We start from the raw sequence: 23,315 nt of genomic DNA, 5'->3' as shown, positions 1-23,315 counted from the left end.
CACGTTGTTGTTGCTGCTGCTGCTGCTGCAGTTGTTGTTGTTGCTAGTTCTGTTTCACTGCCGCTGTCGCTGCCGGCAGAGCAGCCGACGCCAGCGCTTACTTGGACTTCATTTGGTTTTGTTGTTCTTGCCATGGTTGTTGTTGCTGTTGTTGCCAGCTCCGCTGCTTCTCTGCCCTTCTGCTTCGTGTTCCTTTTTCCCTGCATCTCCTACCCGCTGGCGTTGCCATTTTCAATTTTAGTTTTGCTGTTCTGCTGATGCCGCTTCTTCGTCCCCTCGCTCTACACCCATTCGCAATTCTCGATTCTCATTCGGCTCGTTTTACTGCCACTTCACTCTGGCTAACCCCTGCCACGCCCCCATTTGTGCACCCACCCACCCAGCCGCACAACTCCCACTTTTTTGCACCACCCACACGCCAAAGTTGTGTGTCCTTGCACGCTCGTTTCCTGTTCGTTTTGTTGGCCTGTTCGTCCTGTGTGCGACAACCCACGATTTCTCCGCCTCTCCTGCTTCTGCCTCACCTCCCCGCGCCCCTGCCCACCGTTCGTTACACGCCCCGTTTCGGTTCAGAGTTTACATTTTATGTGTGTCCTTTTTTTTTTTTGCACAGTTTTCTTGCCCAGGCGAGAGACCCAACACCTCCCAATTTCCCAACCCTCGCCGTCGGGTTTTCTCCCAAAAACTGGTTGGCAATATATCCTTCATGATAATGTATTCCAGCCCAGAGAAGTGCAAAACAAGAATAACAGAATCGGCGCAGGATTTTCGTTTCATTTCCAGTGGGCTTTCTTCTTGTTTCAAATATAATTCTCACCCTTTTGTGCCAAGGACTTCATCAGAATAATGTTTCCCATAAGTACCAGATGTTTTTCTCCTAATAGTCATATTTCATTCAAAGAAATCATTTTATTTTAGGTATTTCTAAAAATTTTATGACTTTAATAATACTACTTCTATGTTAGTAGATAGATAGTAAAATCTTTAAAGAGATTGTATCAGCTTTACAACAATGGTTTACAATGGAAACTGTTTCATTACTCATTTTTCGTAAGCCCAGCTAAGCTTACTTTGTAATTAGTTATATATATTTGTAGTTTGATATTTGAGCACAAGCTAAAGAGCACAAATTGAAATTACATCTAATTATAGTCTTAAGTACGGATTTTCTTAGCTTTTTTCAAGTACTTTCTCGTCATTTGCAACTTTGAAACTGTGTAAAGAGCTTTAAAGGTCTTATTTTCTACACAATTTCACACACTTCGAAGCTGTGAAAATGTCTGGATTTAATAAATGTGTGGTAGATGGCTTAATTGGACCAATTGATGAAATTAAACGATTATGCATATTTTATATTGCTGTGGGTAAATTTCACAATTTGAAGAGGCGAAAAATTTAAAGCATTTAACAGTTAAATTGCTTAAAACACTGGTTAAATGTGTCAGTAGGGTTGATGGAAATGAAAGCGGAAGGATAACGGAAGGGATTAAAGTGTTCAGTGTGAGTTTCGGGCAAAATGTCGAACACTTTAAATGAAATTCAAGTTTAAAAGGCAATGCCATGTGTTTTTGATTTATGAGTAGTAAGTTAGTGAGGCTAGACGTTATTATTATAATCACTTAAAGAGAGCTGCGTAGAATGCTTAACTTAGGACCCGAAATTGATTAATACAAAATGGGTGAAAAGGGAAGTGGAACTTGTTGCTGCTGAAGCTGTTGCATTTTCTTCTTGCAGCACTCGATCGGCAGGCATTGAAGAGGAGCATTGAAAAGGGAGAGGGATAAAGCAGGCGGGGAAGGGGAAACGAGACTAAAGATCGCGCCAGACGATGACGCAGACGGCAGGCTTGTTGGACGCTGAAAAAAAGGGGCAGGGGTATTGCTTTTTGAGTCAATAACCTCGCTCACTCCACAAGAAAAAAAAAAAAAAAGAGGAAGAGTCAGAAGCACTCACATTGTCCCCCTCTCTTTTACCCGCTCAATGAACATCTCTTTCGCACACATTCCCACACCGCTGGCCGTCAACGAGAATAGGGGGGAAAAAGAAGAAGAATCAAAAGTAGAAGAATGCGCAGAAGGCAAGACGTTAAGTCAGAAAGCCAGAAAAACCTTTAATCCAGGAAAGGCAACTATTCAAAAATGCATCGAATCTTTTGTTTGCGATCAAGTGCATTACAACAACGGAAAACTCTTTTCCATGGATATAATAATTACTAGATTTCTTATCGGAAATCTTCAGTAAAACTTGCTGATTCACCTTCGTAATTACAGCTGTATCTCAATACTAACAACCTTTTAAATACATTGACTCTGAAAGATTTATTTATTAGTAATGTTTGCTAAATAATAAACCCGAGACAAATAAATAAACTATATAGAAACTTATTAAAACATCCAGAAACAACAACATCCAGATAATATGCGATTTCGAATAAATTCGAGCTCTTTGAATCCATTTTAGTTACACAAGAAATTCGGATCCAGTTGTAGTTCTGTTGTTCGAGCAATTGATTAGCTTTTCGAGCTTATTGACCAAAGAAAACAGCCGTAAACTTTTTTAATGGCAAATCAAACGAAACGGCGGCGCTATCTGCATGTGTGTGGGCATAAGATATAACACGAAGCCAAACACACACACGCATACACAGCGAAAAGCAACAAAAAAGGTAGGAAAAAAACCCAACAAATGAAAAAGAAATAAAGGCAACTCATGAGCGATGGACAGCAGACAGTCGGCCAGCCAATTGAGCTAGAGAGAGAAGATAATCAAGAGCAAACAACAACGGTTATTCCAGGGGGTGGTGATGGGCTGAGGGGGTGGGGTGGTATTGGGATGGTGATGGTGTGTAGTGGAGTGACGCCAGCACAATATGAGAAGAATTTCACATTTGTTCGCTGCTGTCACTCACAAATATTGATGTGAAAAGACTGACAGAGGGAGCGGCAGAGGTGATTGTGTGTGGGGAGGGTGTGAGAGGCGGCGAATCGCACACAAATACACACAGTGCAAAATGATATAGAAACAACAAGAACAACGCACACACCTTCCCAATCGCCTGCGTCGACGTTGGCTGCGCTGGCGCCCCCGCGACGCCGACAGAGGCAAAGGCAGCAAAGTGTGGCGGTGTCAAAGACAAATGCCCGAATCATATTGCTTGCTCCCTCTGCTTTGCCTCCCTTCAACCTTTCACCCTACCCCCCCTGCCACTTGCGGTGAACCCAAAGGCAAAAGCCCAAGTAGAAGAAGAAGACAAAAGGCAAAGTTTTACAGTGCTACTTCTGCTAAAACATTAAATGCAACTGGGAAAGTGGATAGAAAGGGATTCAACAATGAAATTATATGTGCTAAAATGTACCGAAGTTTACTTATATATGCATGTCTTGATTAAAAAGAAACAAAGTGTACTTAAAATTAAAATTCCATAAGATTCATATTCTCTTATAACGACTTGGTTTGCTTACTGTCATAAGCAAGCTCCACTGTACCAAGTCGTTCTGTCCGTTTGTTTTATTTCTTGCTTGTTATAAATTGCCAGAGCTCTTTCGCAGACTCCCCCCTCCTCTCACGCATTCTCTCTCTCCTGGGTTACCACCTCCCTCCCCATTATAAGAGCGCACATCTGTCGCCTGCCGATGCGTGACAACAAAAAAATAAAAACGAATGAAGGAAAGCAGGAAAAAGAGTGCGCAATTACAGTTATTAGCGAGCCACAGTGGACCCATCTTAGGCAAACTAAATGCTGGCTCATTAATGTGATTAATACAGCTAAAACTCCTAAAAATAATATCAAGAAAACATGTAAAGACAAAAAAAGTGCAATCATCAACCACGGTGCGTGGAAACAACAAATGTAAAGCGGGACTCTCTGTCTCTCTTCCTCTGCCACCCGCGCTCTCCCTTTTGCGTTTCGTTTCCGATGGTCCGTCGCCGCCACTTGCGGTTCTTGCGCTCTCCGCACTCTCCACACGCTCATTCGCCGCGAAATCACAAACACAGCCGGACGCGTCGCCAAACGGCGCTTGTAAATATTTTTGTTAATTGTACATTTGAATCGCGGAAAATGCAATAGCGAGTGCAAACAACGGCCTTTAACTGCTGTCGCAGCGCAAGTAATAAAAGCAAGGCCCTTAACAGTAAAAAGTAACATACAGCTTGTCTCCATAAGGCAATAAAAAACAAGAGAACTTTACAAATTTCATGAATGAATTTACTAAAGTGATGCAAACAAAAATAACACTGCCGAAAAAGAGTGCAAATTGCTGTAAACGGAATTTTTTCTTCTTTTTTCGCTTGTGTATGCATCGCTTTTCGCAGTCGCCGCCTGCAGTCTGTGAATGTGTTTGTGTGTGGGTGTCTTGAATTTTCTTTTTTATTTCTTTCCTTTTTTTCATTAGTGGATGTGGTGAATGTTGCGCATGACTTGTAAAGTTCAAGTTTTCTTTGAAAGAGGGATATTTTTTCTTTTATTGTTAAACAAAATGCAATATTGTGCGTAATTTGTCAATTCGCCGTCGCCGACGACTTGGCTGAGCGCTAAATTCGCCGCTCTACCGATGTGCAGGTGTAGTGGTAAAAGAGAGCAGCCAGCTTCTGCTTCCGTTTTGTGCGTGTACGGCCTCTCGCTGGCGTGTAGTTTTTTTAGTTTTGTTTTGCTTTCCATATTTCGGCCGATTCCGCTTTGTGCTCGAGTTTCGCCCAAGCGTTGCAGCATTGCCAACACAGAGAGCGGAGTAATAGCGAAGATTGAAGTTGAAAAATGAAACCAATTGATGAATGGTATCTTCCAGATACAAGTGTTTTGTATACACTTAAGTTACTATAAGTGTGAAATCCTATATATGGCAACATATGTAAAAGTTGAAGACAAGTAAATATCTTATAAATATTCCATTTTCAAAATCTTTTGCAGACTCCCAACGCATGTTACGCACAATAGTTGGTCCTAAGAACTAGGGGATTTTGAACATGAACAAAAATGCCGGCGATGGCAGCGATGGCAAAAACTCAAATAAAAACTCGAATGCAGGAGGGGGTGGTGGAGCCGGGGGGCCGCACGACCCCACCGGCCTTTTAGATGCAGCTTCCCTGTTTGGTAAGACATTTTCTTTATTTCACTTGTAAATGATGATCTTAAATGTTTCCCCCATTTCCAGCTTATTGGGGACGTGATCCCACTGGAGCGGCGGCTGCAGCAGCCTCCAATCCGCTCTTCAACTCGCAGTTCAATGCCGCCGCTGCTGCCGGATTGGGTTTATTGCCACAAGCCGGAGGCGCCTCTGCCAATGACCGTTATTCCATGGCAGCAGCAGCGGCGGCTGCGGCGGGAGCCCATCACCACCAGAACACGATGGCAGTGGCCGCTTCCCAGGCCGCCAGTTTGGCCGGTTTGCATCCAGCAAGTGAGTAAAATGTCGGCACATTCCGTATTTTAGTAGCACTCCTCAAGAAGACATTTGTGACGCCACGAAATTAGCAACTGCTGTGGTGCGGTGCGTTAAAGCGTCTTCGTCCCATGAAGAATCGTAAAAAACCTACGCGAGTTCGATTCCCGCTTGGTGAAAACAGTTTTTATCTGCAAAGTAATTTTCTTAAATTGTGCGGAGTATAACAGAAAATGTCTTGTCTATCGCGCAGAACGTTTAAAGAAAATACTCCTAGAGCATATTTAGTAACTTGCTATTCGCTTTACACTGGCCACCACGCTTCACCCAGAGCAGGGCAGTGAAAAATGGTCAAGCACAAATATTTTATTTTATTGAACCTCTGAATCTTGTTCTTTAAAGTAGTATTTCCCTTGCTCCTATGTGGCATAAATAAACTAAAGTAAAAGTATTTATTTGACTTTACTATGCATTTGCATCCATTTTTGTAAAATCCCTTTTCTAACTCGTTGCTAATCGATTTACAGGCTGGTGGTCAATGGCCCAGTTAGCTGCCCAGGATTACTTCAGTCGCCTGCAAGCCTCGGGTCTTTCCCCCTTTCCACATCCTGATCTGGCGGCTGCCTTTGGACCAGCTGGGATGGGAATGGGCGGCGGTGCTGGTGGAGCGGGTGCTGGAGGTGGTGGAGCAGGTGTACTCGGCCAGGGCGGCGGTGGAAATGGCGGAAGTGGCAACGGTGGTGGTGGATCCTCATCGGGGTCTTCCGGCAGCAAGTCAAACAAGTCGCGCAAGGAGAAGCGAGCCGCCCAGCAGCAACAACAGCAACAGCAAAGTCTGGCCAACAGTCTAAATGCGGCAGCTGCGGCGGCAGCAGCAGCAGCAGCCAATAATCCAGCAGCCGCGCTGGCCAGCATGCATGGTTTTGGTGTAGGAGTTCCGGGCACGAGCATTCCGTCGGTGAGCACAGGTAGCGGATCAATATCCACAAATAGTGGAGGTCATGGAAGTTACAAGGTAAGTGTAAACGTGATATACCTAAATGAAATACTTAAATCCCTTTACTTAACTCATTAGAGCACGGCCAGCGCTTATGGTAAGCCCTCGACTATGACGAGCAGCAGCATGGCTAATAATCCGGGCTCTGCCTACGATCCGGTGACCCTGCACAAGGAGCTGCTGGCCATGCAGGCCGTGGCAGCCGCTGCTTCCGGCTCAGGATCAAGCGGTTCCTCAGGCAAGAAGTCCGGTGGTGGTGGCTCCTCATCCTCCTCGATGCACGGCCTTGGAATGGGAATTGGCGGCGGCGGTGGCATGATGTCCAGTGGCAAAGCTTCGACCAGTGTGAGCGCAAGCAACTCATCATTGGGAGGAATGCATCCCAGTTTAACTAGCAGCAATCCGCTGATGTCGCCCCATGCGGGCTTGGGCTCCTCGTCTTCATCATCGAGCAAGGATCGTGACAAAAACAATCCCTCGCTCAACGCTCTTAACTCGCTCTCACAGTTTGGAGCGCTGGGAATGACGCCACAGCAGAGCATGCAGGCGGCAATGAATGCTTTTGCAGCCAGCACAGGTGTGTCGCCATCCGCCACGGTAACGTCCTCGCCGCATCACTCTTCCCAGCAGCAACAGCAAATGGGAGGCAACAGTTCGACGTCGGGATCGGGCAAGTCCAGTTCCAAGGATTACATGATGGGGTAATTTAAGCTTGAAAATCACACTGTTTTACATAACTAACTATATTGCCTCGTCCCTAACAGTACTGGAAGTGAGCACCCATCTCTGCTCGGAGTTCGTTTACCACCGGACACGGAGATAATCAAGTACACGTCCTCGATTGTGGGACCCAAGATTCCTGGTACTACCTCGCGCGGTCGCAAAAAGACTATTTCCGAAACAGAACAGCAAACAACACAACAACAACAGAAACAACAACACCAAGCAGAACAACACCTACTCCAACAACAGCAACAAGCACAAAAAGAGCTCGACAGCACCAAAAATGCCATTTCCTCTCTGCTTGCATTTCCAGGTCTCAGTCCCGCGAAGCGGGCTAGACTCGAAATGGAGTACGCGGCGATGGCTGCGGCCGCTCAACAGCAGCATCAGCAGGCTCAGCAGCAACACCAGGCGCAGCAGCAACTCCACGGGATGCTCGGAGCAGCCGGTATCCCGGGAATGGCTGGTCTGGTCGGTCTGCCTGGCATGAGTGGCAATCCCCTCGATCAGTTGACTGTAAGCAAGGCGAGTTCTTCAACGGCGCCCACAACCAGTACCAGTTCCTCCTCAGCAGGGAGCAACCTGCTCAACCAGAGCAATAGTGATCGGGTGGAGGTAATCAAACTGCCACCAACAATCACTTCAAACGGGGCCTATAATCTCTCAAGTAAGGGAAAAGAGGTGCACGACCTCACCACCGACATGGCCCCCACCTCTGGCGGTGTGAATCTCAGCCTAAAGTCCAATGCGAGCTCCAGCGCCTTGACGCCCAGCGGTGCCGTCGGCTCGGCCAGCAATCCCATTACCATCGATGACTTTGACGCACCACTTAATCTTTCCATGAAGCCCTCGGATAAGAGCAATAGTAGCTCGTCAAATGCAGCAGCAGGGGGCTCCTCCTCTTCCAGCGCAGCGTTGGCTAACTTGGCGAGCGATTATCAAGCAGTGTCTAGTGGTCAAAGCGGTAATAGCCTGCAGAGCTTGAGCTCTATTACAGCTGCTTTGGGTGGAACAGGAGGTATGCCTGGTGGTTCCATTTCCGGCAGCGGAGGAACCTCTCCAGCTCCAGCTGGTGCCGGATCAGGAGCCACGGGTGGTGGTTCGGCATCTGGTGGATCCGGCGGTGGATCGTCCTCTTACAAAGAGGGAAGACCTCGTAACCTGGGACGCGGCGTATCCAAGCCCAAGAAGAACACGGTAGCTTCGCTGCTGGCTCAATCTCGAGCTGTGGGCCTTAAACCTATGCTGGCCACCCAACAACTTCTTCAGCAGGGTGCTGATATTGTGAGTTAATCAATGCATAAATCATGAAATTCCATCAAACTCAATACTTACGATTTTTCAGGAGAAAATCCGCCTGGCACTGAGCGAAGCCAATGCCCATATGGAAACTTCTACGGACTCTGAAAGCGTGGCGGCCGAAAGTGGTCTTTCGGAGTCTGAGAGTGAGGATGCCAACATCCTGAATGTAGCGGAGCTAAGAGTCCCACTGGAATTGGGCTGGAAGCGGGAGACGGTGATTCGTGGACTGACTAAGCAAGGTCAGATCCGTGGAGAGGTCACCTATTATGCACCAGGAAGCACAACGCCGCTAAAGAGCAACGGACAGGTTTTTGCTGTGAGTTTGTAGGGCGACTTTTTTGAATATATTAAAGCAAATTCTATAACTCTAAACCATTGAAAAGTATAATTGGAGTTTTGATATTTAATCAGAATAGCTTTAATTTATAGTTTTCTTAATTTTAACTTTTCACAAGCATAAAATTATCAAATTGGCTACAATGCACACAAGAATATTCACTTTCTAAGAACTTAGCTAATTTATTGAACTCTTCACAGATCCTGGAGCAGCAGCCATCGAATCTAAGTCGTGAAAACTTTAGTTTCTCCGCGCGAGCCATTGTTGGTTCATTCCTGCAGCCCGCACCGCCGCCGTACGCCAATGATGGCGAGTACATACGGATGACGGACGAGGACGTGGCCAAGCGGCTAGAGGATCTGAAGGTCTTCACCCGCCAGACACTTAACGTGGAACAGCGAATTGAGATCGCCAAGCAACAGCAGGCGATGCGTGATGCCAAGAAGCTGCAAAAGGAAGAATTGGCCAGAAATAAGGAGAAGGCACGGCAGGAGAAGAACTCCAAGTTGGAGCAGCAGCGCAAGGACAAGGAGCTCAAGAATCAGCAGGCTGTTGAGGTAATTTAAATATTTAAGACTTGCGAAGATTATCTGCTCATGCGAACTCGTATTTTTAGGAGCGCAAAAAGCGTCAGGAGGAGCTAGATCGCCTTAAGCAAGAGGAATTGCTTAAGAAGCAACAGGTTAGTCTAGATTACCGGAGCTCTGCTGAAATCAGTGCATAATTCTGTTTTGTTTTGCAATAGGAGAAAGAAAAGCGTCGTCAGGAGGCCATTTTAGCTAAGGAACAGGTACTTAATGCCTCACCTTCTGTCTTGTGCTTGATACCGACTACTATCCGTTTAATATTTGGGAGAAAGAAACTAGTTCTAGCTTTTCAAAGAGAGATTTTTCTTAATTTTTCAAGACTTGTTTGCTTTTGCCTTTAATTCCTGTTCCTTTCCTTTGCCTATACTTTAAACTATATTTATTGATGCCAGGCTGGTGATTTGGGCTATTGAATGAGATATATTCTAAATTGGTTATTCAACTTTTAATCGTGTTTCGGCGTTATTATTTGAAGTGTCCGAACTATCCGCTTGTTTGCTTTTGTTTAGTAGGGGTCATAAAAGACCAACTTTGCCATCTCGATATCAGTTACTGCTCTCATTTTATTAACCAAAACCAACCTTATTTTATTTAGGAACTACAGAAACAAAAAGAGATGCTGTTGGCTGCTGAAATGGTAAGAGAACGAACCCCTTTGGATATGTAATAAAATGCATTAAACTTTGTCATTTTCTCTTCATAAAGGAACGAGAACGTCGCCGCCAACACATGAGCCTCATTCGAATGTTGGAGCTTCGTCGGAAATTCGAGGATCGTGAAAAGAAGAAACACCAGCTGGTGCTGGACCGTTTACTTCTGCGTGAGCGTCGTATGGCGGAGCGAAAACGAGATGCTGAGATTCTGCAGTTGATAAGGCGTCCTAATGAGGACTCCGAAATGCCACAAGAATTGGTAATCCCTGAGCTGGATAGGATTGCCGGCAACAGACTTCCCGGTCAGGCAATGGCCGATTTGCTCATGGTCTTTGAATTCCTTCATAACTTTGGGGAGACTCTAGGCTTTGACATGGAATCACTGCCGTCGCTTCAGAACCTGCACGATGCTTTAATGAGCGATAGCAACGCGGATGCGGAAGAAGAGTTGCTGTCGGTAATGACGCATCTATTGGTTTGTGCCATTGAGGATCCAGGTGTTCCCAATCCCGGCAGACACACCACTTTACTGGGACAATCGCTACGCAATGCGGACATAACCAACTCGAATGTATCCGAAATCTTGAGGATTTATTTGTATGCTACGGCCACTGGTGAAGTGCGTCAAATGCACGGAATCACCGTGGATCGTGAGCGAGAGAGAAGGGTGCCGGATCATCATCAACTAGATAGCGATACCACCACCCACTCACACTCGGTAAAGAACCAGGAGTACTATAAGCTTCTGCATGAAAACGACACCTGGAAGTTGTCGCAATCGCTGAAAGATCGCCCTTTCGTTGCGTTGAATCCCACCCGTAAAGCCCAAATGTTGGCCCATCTTTGCAACGACCTGCTCATGAACAAGGCCGTGCTCCGCCAGATTGATGGAAGTCTGGAAACGTGCGCCCAGATGCGAAAGGAGAAATACATGACGGACATGAAGGTGCGCAAGTACAAGGCTCTCCACATGCGCAAGGCTCGAATTGAGGCCTATGAACGTGCACAGGCGGAGCGTGAGGCGGCTATGCAGGCGTTGATGGCACAGCAGAAACTGGACGCAGAACGTCTTAAGGCGGAGGAGGAAGCCAAGGCTGCGGCGGCAGAGGAAGCAGCAGCTGCAGTGGGCACAGATGGAGAGGCAACCAAAGGTGGCTCACCCAATGGCGAGAAGACGGAAGATGGCGATCAGAATGAGGAGGGAGCCGCCAAGGAACCCCAGCAGCAGCAGCCAATGGAAGTGGATGGCGTGGTCGATGAGGAATCTCTCGTAAGTCCGGCCAAAACCATCATTCAAGCGGACAATAGTCTGACGCCCAGTAAACAGGACATGCCCACACCCACCTACCAAATTAATGGATCCAGCACACCTACCACAAGTGGTGTCACTGGAGGCGACATGAATGCTCTGCTGCAGGCCAAGAAAAGCGGGGCCCGAAACTCCATCAACGATGAACACCACCATGATGTTAGTATTATCGACGATGATCTTTCCGACTTGGATTCCGAAATCACGAATGTCGAGGAGGACGAGGACAATCGCTTGAGTGCCGATGAGTTGCAGAAGAAGCTCGACAAGATTGTCAGAGCTTCCCTGAACTGCAAGGAGGCATTGGAGAAGAGCACAAATCAGTTGAGAGCTGCTTGTTTCGGACAGGATCGCTTCTGGCGTCGCTACTGGAAGTTGCCCAAGGCTGGAGGTATTTTCATTGAAGCACTTGAGTCGGCCCAAAATGATATTTGCGGTTATCATGAGGCATTGGAGGGCATGGATGACAAAAAGGATGCAAACGATGAGAAAGAGAACTCCGAAAATGAGAAAGATGTTGCGGCGGAGTCCAGTGAGCAGCCAATGGAAGTGGATGAGTCTATTACAAAACTGGAAGATGGTGTACCAACTCCGGACGTCGAGATGCCTGAAACTAATCAACAGAACGCACATCAAGATGAGGAAGATGACGATGATGATGTGACAGAAATCAACAAGGTGGAACCGGAAATTGTTGATCTGGGCGATGATGACGACGATGCAGCTCCCCCACTGCCCAAGATAGAACCTCCCAGGCCAGAGATCAAAGTTAAATCAGAGATGGAGCTGATGGGTCCACCACCCACGACTATGATATCCACTAAGACAGACTTTGAAGCTGAGATTAAAATACCCGCTATGCCCGGCATCTTGATGCCGCCTACCCTCAACAACAACAACACCAATAATAACAATAACAACAATGGAAGCGACAACTGTGATAAGTTGGAAACTGGTTTGGGATTAGGGCAGCAGCAGCAGAACTTTAGCCAGTCTGTGATCAAGACGGAGGATGTGAAAAAAGAGGATGACTGCATAATAGTTTCTACATCCAGTGTTGACGATACACCAAAGTGGTTCTCCATTGTCCGGCGGGAGGTTCCACTGATCAGCGAGCTGCCAGCGGAGGAGGGAGGCGTGGTGGGCCAGGAACTGCAGATCAGCTATGCAAATCAGAACTGCTCCGCCCAGCTACAGCTGCAAGGTCATCCGTGGGATCTGATCAACAACATGCAGTACTACTCGATTCCGATGGACGAATGCAAGGTGGACACCAGCAAGCTGGGCAACGAGTGCATTTTCTCGCTGAGTGGCCTCGATGAAAAGCAAATGCTAGCCAAGGTGGAGGAGTACAAGGCCCACAAGGTGGAGTCAAAAAACGGTCTGGGCTCTCCTCATCGCCACCAAGAGACTAAAGATGATGAGGAGCAGGCCAAGCTGAAGTTGGACAAGGAGATCGACACCGAAATGGAAACAGATGCAGATGAGCTGGCTGGCAAGGAAAAGTTTTTTCGCTTGCGCTCTGATGCACCCCCGGATACAGGAGGAGGGGCAAGCGAGGGAACCGATGTGAAGCCCAAGATTGAGCTTCGTTTGGATGAGGCGTTGTCACAGGCATATTACCACAACATAGCCAACATGTCCTTGAGCAGTGTTCAGACGTATATACCCATCGATATTCCCCTGCCGCTTTCCATGACCCCCGATGAGCATCGCCTGCTGGAGCAGGTTAAGCTGTCAGGTTTTCCGGAACGAGTTCACGGAGTTTACGTGCCCCGCAGGCAGCGCTACGGCTGGTGGCAGCTGGACGATGAACAGAAGCTGCGCCAGCTGCTCAAAACTCTTAATCCGTCTGGATTGAGGGAGCGTGAACTGCAGGAGAATCTTCAACGTTTCCTCGGACTGGAACAGCCATTGGGTGTGAATTATAAGCTGAAATCGGACATCGATTTTCCAGAGGAATTCCTAATGCCTGACAAAAAGGGCGATTGGAATCCCAAGGTGGCCAAACGTGTGGAGCTTGCCCTTATCGAACAACTCGAATCGCTGGAGGACAAGGTGGCCAGCGCTTCCATGCAATTAAAGAACTGGCAATTGCCCAACCGCGTGGAGAGTGAACTCACCTTGGACTCGCAGGAGGATGTCACCGAAGAGGATTTCGTCAGCATCATACCTATGATCCGAGAGAGAATCATCGACTTGGAGGCAAATATCGAAAGACGTTACTTGAAGCCGCCGTTGGGCTCGCAGACAGGTGATGCCCATTTGGCGGTGATTGCCCAGAACCAGCATACATCCACCCAGACGCAGAACTCCGCATCGGCAGCAGCATATCTCCTGCAGATGCAACAGCAGCAGCAGCAACAGCAGTTGGCCCAACAGCAGCAGCAACAAGGTTCGGGCGCGGGAAATAGCATGAATCCCTCATCCTTCAACGAGCGGACTATGGCGCTGGCGGCGGCAGCAGCAGCTACGGGACCAGGAAACGCAACCGGAGGAGCCAACTCGGCAGTCGTGGCAGGAGCCACGCCCTGCGAATCGGGCAGCGGAGAACCGAATTCCGGCAACGTGTCACCGGCCAGCAACTGCGACAGCGATCGGGACGAGAAGGTGGAGCAGATACCCAAGGGATTGGTCCAGTGGCGGGACGCAGTATCCCGATCGCACACCACCGCCCAGCTGGCCATGGCCCTGTACGTCCTGGAATCCTGCGTGGCCTGGGACAAGAGCATTATGAAAGCGGTAAGATGGGTTTTGAAAACCTTTGAAATTTCCCGATATGAAAACGATAACCTGCTTGGCACCCGCCTATATTTGTGGTCCATTTCATTGTTATTTTGGCTGCACACATACTAACACCCACTACTCACACCCACATACATAATTGTACACACATGCATTGCATAACCATCTAATATTTCGACACACTAACCGGTATTCACCACAGCTGAAACGGAGGTTTTGAAAATTTAATGAAGAGAGCTTGTATCACGGTTGTTTTACGAATTCAATTTTTTCAATTCAATTTGCACTCGAGTTTTCTCGAACTTTTACTTTTCAATATAACTTTATGTTTTTTAATCAAATTATCTTATATTGAAGTAGATTAATATAAGAATAATAAGTCACTTTGAGTTATTTTTTTAAATTTAGTATTAGTAACTTTGTTTTAAATTACTTAAAGAATGCGGTTTTTTAAAAGCAACCGTGATTATACTGCTCATTCGATTTTTTTTATGTAGTCAAGTAGTTTTTAGAAACCCCCTCTGCATACAGATACGTGGAAATTGCCTGTGAAATTAATTCGAATTTTGTTTTGTTTCTCCTTCCGATTTTGTTTTTCCTTCTTAACTGTCTCTTGCTGAATGTTTGACTTGTTTGTTGCTTGTGGTGTTTCATGGTGTTCTTTAAACAAAATACAACAAATTTAACGCTTTCATACTCACACACAAACACAAATACATTATCCACCACTCACACAAACATGTACATGAATGCTTTGGTTGCCCATTACCGTTTACCGATAACCGTTAAACCCCTTACAAACGAAACCCACCGAACCCACCACGACTGTTAATCCCACCCCTTAAACGAACCGTTTCGAACTGCCATCCGAAAAGTATGCAACAAAAAACAAGTCCAGCAAAAAGAAGAGCAGCGCCAAAAAGCAGGCAACTCCCTCGAAGAAACAGCAGCAGAAGAAAAATAAAAAGGAGCAGCAGTTGACCCCCAATGGAAAAGAGAGCAAGAGCGCAATCAATAAGCCAGAAAACAAGGCTCCGCTGAGCATCAAAATCAACCTTAAGGCTCTGGCCCAAAATGGGCAGTGTTTGCTGAAAACTAAAACACCCCCTATCCTAACCGAATCCCCAACCGCATCCCCATCCTCCCATCCAAACACTAGCGACTCCGACACGGACTTTGGCAAACGGACGAAGAAGAAGAGCGGCGGCAAACGCAGACGCTCGGCCAACAATACAAACTCTAGCAAATATTCCAATTCCTTACAGAATTGCCAGTTCTGCACGTCCGGCGAAAACGAGGACAAGTTGCTACTGTGCGACGGCTGTGACAAGGGCTATCACACCTATTGCTTCAAGCCCAAGATGGACAACATTCCCGATGGCGATTGGTGAGTACCAGTACCAGTACCAGTCCTGTATCTCTAAACATCCTCATTCCTCACATGTCACTGTCATAGATTACAAAAAAGAAAACACATTAATCCGCGTTGTCTTGTTGAGCGTTGATCGTTAACCTTTGAGAAACTGTGGCACTGTTCCTCTCTCTGTTCCCAACGCCAATCCCCAAACTGCTCAACATTTAGTAACTTCAAATCCTTTCCTTCTGCTATTTCAGGTACTGCTACGAGTGCGTGAACAAGGCCACCAATGAGCGCAAGTGCATCGTTTGCGGCGGTCATCGTCCCTCGCCCGTGGGCAAGATGATCTACTGCGACTTGTGTCCCCGTGCCTACCACGCCGATTGCTATATACCGCCGCTGCTAAAGGTACCGCGGGGAAAGTGGTACTGCCACGGCTGCATCTCCCGGGCGCCTCCGCCGAAGAAAAGAAGTGCAGGTGGAACGTCCGGCAGCAGCAGCAAATCTAGGAGGGACAGGGATAGGGAGTCGGGCGGTTCGGCCAAGCGGCGTAGCGACAACAGCAAGACACCAGCCATGGAGCACATGCAGCAGCAGCAGATGCCACTGGCAGGCGGGGATTCCCACCATCATCATCATCAGCAGCCGCCGTCGCTGAACTCCTCGCACGATGAGTCGATGAATTCTCTGCCGGCGGCTCCTCTGAGGTGAGTGTGGGGGCCTGCGGGCGGCTGAATGGGCGGCGGAGTACACGGTCCGGGTTCCAGTTAAATAATGCCTCTGCTCTCTGCAGTCCGGCGCACTCGGTGGTCTCGGCCACGACCTACGATGACCAGCACCATGCCAACAACTCGGTCGATGGCAGCAGTCGCTTCCACGCGCATCTCATTCCCCCGTCAAATAATGGCACTGCGGCTCTGCTGGAAGACGTGCCGGGCGGCGCCAATGTGATGCCCGGCGGTTATCCAGTTTATACGCCAGTTGCGGCTGGCAACTTCTCAGCCGGATTAATTAACCCAGCGCCGGTGCCGCCAGCGATGCCGTTTGCCAACGTGGTCGCCATGTCGCCACGGGCTGTCACGCCCACTCGCACCCGAACGCCCACACCGACGCCAGCACCCACTCCGCCACCACCACCGCCGACACCGCTGCTCATGCAGGCCTCGCCCACAGCCACCGCCCTCCATGTAAACGCCTGCCAGTCACCGCCCCAACAACAGCACGCGCAGCTGATGACCATGCCCTCGCCACCAGCCATTGGAGTCGGAACGGCCACTAACCAAATGTCGCCACCGCCCATCAACATACATGCCATTCAGGAAGCCAAGGAGAAGCTGAAGCAGGAAAAGAAGGAGAAGCACGCCACCAAGAAGCTCATGAAGGAGCTGGCTGTCTGCAAGACGCTATTGGGGGAAATGGAGGTGGGAACTAAAAAAGCTCTTCAATAAATGGGTTACCTAACGTTGTTTGCATTACTTCTTGCAGCTTCATGAGGACTCGTGGCCATTTCTTTTGCCAGTAAACACCAAGCAGTTTCCCACATATCGAAAAATAATCAAAATTCCCATGGACTTGTCCACAATCAAAAAGAAATTGCAAGATTTGAGGTTAGTAGCGCAGCTTAACTTCTATAAAATCATAAACTCACAAATTGTACTTATATTTGCATAGCTACAAAACCCGTGAGGACTTCTGCGTGGACGTGCGTCAGATCTTCGATAATTGCGAGATGTTTAACGAGGACGATTCGCCCGTTGGCAAGGCAGGCCACGGCATGCGCAAGTTCTTCGAGTCCCGCTGGGGTGAACTGACTGACAAGCACTCCTGATCCTGCACCACTAGCCTGCCACAGGTCCAGATGGCTACCAGCACCAGCAGCACGATCACCATTGGCACCACCGTCACACCGAGCAACATGGCCGTCACAGCAACGCATCCCATTGAAATGGTCACCCTGGTTGCGGCTACCCAAGAGGATGAGGAGGCAGCCGTGGAGACGACAACAGCATTAACTGAAGCAGCACAATTTTGGTCAAGAGATTAGATTAGGTTAAGCAGAGACTGTAAATAAAAGTGGGAGGAAGGAGAGGGTTAGTTATAGTCGAAGAGCGCAGCATACACATTAATATATATATATATTTATATATAGTAGACACACACGCGAGAGTATTCAACGTTCTACGTCGGTAAAGGCCTTGGAAAGGGTTAGCTTTGATTAAATTAAATCACCAGCCAAGGCGAACAACAGCGCAAGTATGCAAGTGAAAAAGTGTATTCAGATTTTAAGTATCCAAGGGCGGCAGCGGCAGCAGCAGTAAATAAACAATAACTATTAGCCGACATAAACTAGCAGTTAGAAATCGTATCGCATAAGAAGCCATCTACAGTAGACGCCCGGACTGGATGAACGCTAACAAATGACAAATGAACACGTACAAAAACTGTCTACCAATTTCCGATCCGATCGATCGATCCATCGTTTGAACAGTATTTTGTGCACAAAGCCGCGTCGCTTTATTTTCTACACTTACAATTCGAACTCTAATTTTAACAACTATTTTTTAAGCACCAACGAAGCGCTCATTTAAGTTTTAAAGTGTATTTTGTACTTATAGCAACTCCGAAATCTGTATTTAAACGTATTATAACTAGAGCTAACAGTTGCCCAGGCAAAGATGCGAACAATTATACTCAAAAGGCGGTGCGAGGAGGACTTGTAAATGTAAATGAAAGCAAATTAAAATTAAATGTATTAAATTATTTATTCTGTGTAAATTTTCCACACTGTAGTTGGTACTTTGAATCGTAACTTTGGCAAATCGCAAATACAACTCGAAATCAAATCAAATCGAAACTGAGAATAAACTTAAATTCAATTATCGAAAACGATAGAAGCAGCCGAGGCAGAAGGCAGGCAGTGCAGTGAGGCAAGGTGGACATATCCTAGCGGGATCTAAGCGCAACTCCAGGACAGTATTAGAGGCAGTGGGATCCGGATACGGATCCGGATCCGGCTAGCAAGGCATCTGACATTTTAGCTGTACATATATAGGAAGTAGCCCGCACACAAAATTCAAGCCGATGCAAGCAATACAGATTAGCCTATATAGACGGTGAAATTGTTGGGGGGGACTTACAAATGTTACATATAAATAACTATATACACAGAATACGAATTAGCAAAGCAATGATATTTACACGAACTACATTTTTGAATAAATCGAAACTCATTTGCAGTGCAGCACAATAATTGAATGAAATTGAAACTGAAACAGAAACGGAAACATAGAGCGATGAATGATTTTGGAGAGTGCTAGGGCGGCCAGTCAATATCTTTTGCAACAAGACGATAATAGTTTAGAACACCAGACCAGAACTACCTACCTACAACCCACAGATAGCAGCCAACCCAGCCAGCCGAAGACAGAATGTATTTTTTAGCGCAGCCATTATAGTTTGTAAAGAGGTCGATATTATTCAATGCATGGATTAGATAGATGCATTCGCAATGAGTTGCTTGTGTAAATAGGAAGCGAAAGCCCCCTGAACCCATGCATGTACATTGTATATAGAGGATAACGATACGCATTATATGGCATAAGTACCAAGTTCAGTACCCCAATCCGCATTATCCATCTGCTACGAGCATGTTATTGGCATTCATACAGTTGTGTCACTTCACCTATAATCGATTCGCAATAATTGAGAAAGCCAGTTTGCAACTGGCGGGATATCTAAATTGCATGGGGAGGATTCTGGAAGGTCCGCGCCATAACAATAACTGCATACATAATGGAATCTTGATTTGTATTTATGTGTGTTCGTGGTGATACAACAGATAGAAATATATATATATACATATATATTTTAAAATTATATGTACCCAACCTACGCATATGTGAATGTAACTTACTCATTAACAAATATTAAACGATGGATATACTCGATAACCAAGCATCCATATTATGATTGTGAGGGGATTAGCAAGTCGGCTATAACCACATATGCTAAACAAAACAATACTGAAAATTACAAAAAAAAAAAACAAATTCATACATTTTGGTGGGGCATTTTCGACATTTGTGCACAAGGAAAATACAAGTAAATCATATAAAACATAAAACTCATGTTTTTTATTAGTGACTTTATTTGGAACAGGTAGGGGATCCATCCAGATGGGATCCATGTTGTTGACCACAAGCTTGAACTTCATCTCAGACTGGCAATTACATGATCCGCATATAAACTTACGAAAATCGAAACCCTTTTTGATGGCCAAGATGCTGGATGATGGCCCACACGCTCCACCGACAGCTGAATGAGCATGGCCGATCTTACCAATCCGATGCAATTCACCTCTGTAAGCCATGCTAACCACAACAAGCTTTTGAGCCTGACCATTTGGCCATTGGCTTGGCCATTTACCGTTCCATTCGGGCCATGCTTCGTTGGCTGTGACAGGCCATAATCATACAAATTAAACGGGCAGAAAACGGAACAATCTGCATTTTGAAAGCGCATTAAAAACTCACCGCAACTGTCGGATCGTCGGGGATTTCACAAAGGCCTTCTTTTACGAGCGCTACTTTTATTTCCCCAACCAATTTAAGACTTAAAATCAATCAGGGAGCCGCATAAATCACTTCTTTTGTTGCTTGCGCGCTAAATTTGAATTTTGCTGACAGATTGGCAAGCATTTGAAAACCTTTTTTTTTATTTTTACGTGGGTGCGAATACCTTTTTACGCAGAAATCTTTCGGAAGCATAAACATGAAATTTTGTTGTGGGAACCGCGGTAGCCTGAGGTGTTAATATCTTAGCTGATTTTAATCCCCAGCAATCAGGGCTCGAAACGCTTGACAAAAGATGTGCTTAACCCTTTTTCCCCCAGGCTCGATTTTCAGTCTCCGGCGATATTGACAGTTGGAAACTCGAAACGCTTTAAGTTCACTGATTTATGTAATTATTCGCAGCGACAAGAATTTCGTGCGCAACCCAACAGCGAAGCAAATACAAAAAAAACTCAAAAGGTGGAAAGGGACGACTCCAGCGGAGGACCACGACTGGGGAGATTGGGTCCGCTGCTCCAGCCACATTATCAAAACATCATGGAAGATGACCAAATTAACTGGTCCCCAACCGTAGACGACAGACAGCAAGCTGCACTGCCAGAAAATATGAGGCCTTCTTAAATAATTAGCTAATATGAAAGAAAACGTGCGTCAAAAACTAACTTTATCTGTAAGGTAGTAAGGCTGCAATAAATATTGAAATATTCAAAACATTTTAAACACAAATAACACTTTTCATAGAGAATTATAGTAAAATGGTTTTAAGATATATTCAAATCCTATCTTCAGTCTTTAATCTTTTATCTTTTTTTCCTATCTTTATATTTTAAATTTACTTGGTTTTTTACATTAAAGATATCTTTTATATATTTTTTATAATACTTATATTCTCGAGGCTACTAAAAAATGTTATTTTAAGGAAGTATCAAATAATTTATATTTTCTGGGATTCCATAAGTAATGTTCCCATTTTGTTTGCTCCATTGAAATGCAATTTATTCACTTATGAATGAGATTTGTGTTTCATCCTGTTTGATCTTTGAAATGCATTCAACATTTGTTCCCTGTGCAGAGAGGCATCTTCAGTCCGTGCCCCATTGCAATGGCGACTACTTAGCGGTGCTACCTGGTCAGAAACCCCTTCCCCCAGCCCCTTCCCCACTGCGTCTGCTGCAGAGGGCAATAAAATTGACTCCATCGAAATTAAGAACGAACCAAACGAAATTGTATTGAAAAGTCACCGTGGAACGGCAGTCGGGGGAACGGGGAGCAGCCAACTAATTTAGTGCCCTGCACCGAAACGGGTTTCCGCCACTGCATCCTCCCATTCCACAGCATGTCCAGATATATGTACCCTACACATACCCCATATACATATGCATAAATGCATATGGAAGCAGTCGCGCTTGTGGGTTCGTTGCCCAAAATGGAGATTTCGGTGCTCGCGGCCAGTCGTCGTGGGTCTCATTTCTGATTTTGTTGGCCTCTTGATTGGGACATTAATTAAGACACAAATTGCTATACCGAAATGTGCAGCCCAACGTTCGTGAATACAAAAATTAAGTACATCCCATGCATATTTATGCTGTGCTGAAAATTAATGACAGCTCAAAATGGTCCTTAGTGTGGCAATGAAACAATGAAAACTCATAAATGCAGGGCTACTGACTAGTTTAGTTTAACATTAACCCATTAACATTTCACGAAATAAGAGAACGTATGGGTTTTTGCGTTATTTAGGTATATACATATGTATAAGGAATAGGTTATTACACTCATTATTCGACGGATAAAAGTTCATAGATTCCATGAAAAGTATCTTAACAAAGTAAACATAAAAGTATCTAAAAAGTATCTTTATACCTATGAATTTAGCGTTGTCCGTTTGTCAGCTTGTCCGTCCGTATAAATCAAAATCCGCCGAGATCTCGGAAACTACAAAAGCCAGAAAGTCGGAATTCAATGTATTTTTACGAATTAAATGCAGCTTGCTAATTGTTTATGATGCAGGCAATCAATAAATGTTTCCCAGCAAAAAGATCATACAATTTCTTTAACAATTGTCAGCTCATGCAGAAATGTCCTCCATGTGTATTTACATGCACATGCTGAGGAATGGGGCGAACTGAAGGCCAGAAATCGATGGCTACTGACGATGCTGATGATGCCATCTCTGCCGGGCAGCCTGACATGGCAGTTGCTTGTCCCCCGTCCGCGTCCACCATCGCGAGACTCCTCCTCCTCCTTCTTCCCATTCGCCACACGGCTCCTCACTCTATTATCGCTCCGCACCGATCGTCTACGTATTTTTTCCTGGACTTGGAGCTGAAGCTGGACTTGGACTTGGACAACATCATATTGGTGACACATGAACACGATTGCTGGCTTCCAGGCAGAAGTCAGTCTATAAAGTTGGCAAGCGGTTGCTCTTGCTGCCGTTGCTGCAGTTGCTGCTGCTGCTGCTGTTGCTGGTTTGTCTGGCTGTACAACGTGCAACATTTGCATTTTTTTAATTTGCTACAACTGCAACGTGCTGCGAGTGCAACTCCATCTGCGTTTCCATCTCTCTCTCTGCATCACCATGTTGGCGTGCGCTCTGCTGCTCGGCTGCTTTAAGTTGAGTTAGGTCCGTGCCATTTACGGACCTCCTTTATCGGGAAATGAAAACATCAGGGCCCAGCCCCAGAGGCGTTTTTTTGCGGCCCAAAAAGGAGACCCAGCCAGCAGATGGCCGGGGGTCAGGTCGTCTTGGAGATGCTTGCACAGAAAAAAAAAATAGGATCAGAGATCAGGAGGTTCCACGATCTTGATCGCAGATTCAACTAGCCAGACGATTACTAAACTAAGACGACATAGGTTGGACTTAGTTTCTATAAGTTCAAAGTACGTTTAATTTATAGAGACTTCAATAATCGTTTGCTTATCACATATTTTTGATATCAGGATATGATATATGATTATGATATGATTTGAATATGATTACAATACTAAGTTGCATATATTTATGTAAATAAAGATATGTATGTAACACAGATACATATATATTCGATGCATATTAATGATAATAACATCTTTCCCAGTTCAAAATGCTCCACTTAAACGCTAATCAACATGTGAATGGTTCTGACTGCGAAAGAAGACCACCACATTTACCATAATTTCATACAATTTTTCCGTGTGTCCCAAAAGCAGCGACCAAATTGCCGAGGGAAACGGCGGCTTTAATGGCCCGGCTAATCATGATTTCCGTTCGCACTATTTAAGCCGCTCACAAATCATGATGCGCTCGGTGTCAGATCCTCAATCTTGGATCTCCAATCCGAGAAATGAGCCAACCAACAGCTCGGGCGTTG

The 23,315-nt window shown here is 45.8% G+C and overlaps 1 protein-coding gene across 5 annotated transcripts in view; it reads left to right on the top strand.

The window, feature by feature from the left end:
* LOC117137026 overlaps positions 1–19,440 on the top strand; it is a 38,328-nt gene extending 18,888 nt beyond the window's left edge. The window contains exons 2-17 of one of the 5 annotated variants that reach the window (XM_033298228.1): positions 4,910–5,092; positions 5,154–5,399; positions 5,909–6,396; positions 6,457–7,079; positions 7,143–8,385; positions 8,447–8,719; positions 8,941–9,297; positions 9,357–9,422; positions 9,486–9,530; positions 9,923–9,964; positions 10,033–14,031; positions 14,910–15,421; positions 15,649–16,098; positions 16,185–16,812; positions 16,877–16,998; positions 17,063–19,440. In XM_033298228.1, coding sequence (XP_033154119.1) covers positions 4,966–5,092; positions 5,154–5,399; positions 5,909–6,396; positions 6,457–7,079; positions 7,143–8,385; positions 8,447–8,719; positions 8,941–9,297; positions 9,357–9,422; positions 9,486–9,530; positions 9,923–9,964; positions 10,033–14,031; positions 14,910–15,421; positions 15,649–16,098; positions 16,185–16,812; positions 16,877–16,998; positions 17,063–17,219 — 9,378 coding nt within the window. In that variant the 5' untranslated portion in view covers positions 4,910–4,965 and the 3' untranslated portion in view covers positions 17,220–19,440. Of the gene's footprint in view, positions 1–4,909; positions 5,093–5,153; positions 5,400–5,908; positions 6,397–6,456; positions 7,080–7,142; positions 8,386–8,446; positions 8,720–8,940; positions 9,298–9,356; positions 9,423–9,485; positions 9,531–9,922; positions 9,965–10,032; positions 14,032–14,909; positions 15,422–15,648; positions 16,099–16,158; positions 16,813–16,876; positions 16,999–17,062 lie in introns of those variants that run through there. The other 4 variants (XM_033298231.1, XM_033298229.1, XM_033298230.1 and 1 more) reach the window with 4 other exon arrangements.
* Positions 19,441–23,315: the final 3,875 nt, after the last annotated feature.

Source organism: Drosophila mauritiana, chromosome 2R (assembly GCF_004382145.1).
Source record: "Drosophila mauritiana strain mau12 chromosome 2R, ASM438214v1, whole genome shotgun sequence".
Classification (NCBI taxonomy): domain Eukaryota; kingdom Metazoa; phylum Arthropoda; class Insecta; order Diptera; family Drosophilidae; genus Drosophila; species Drosophila mauritiana.
Note: the sequence above shows the minus strand (reverse complement) of the source record. Positions and strands in the feature narration are given on the sequence as shown.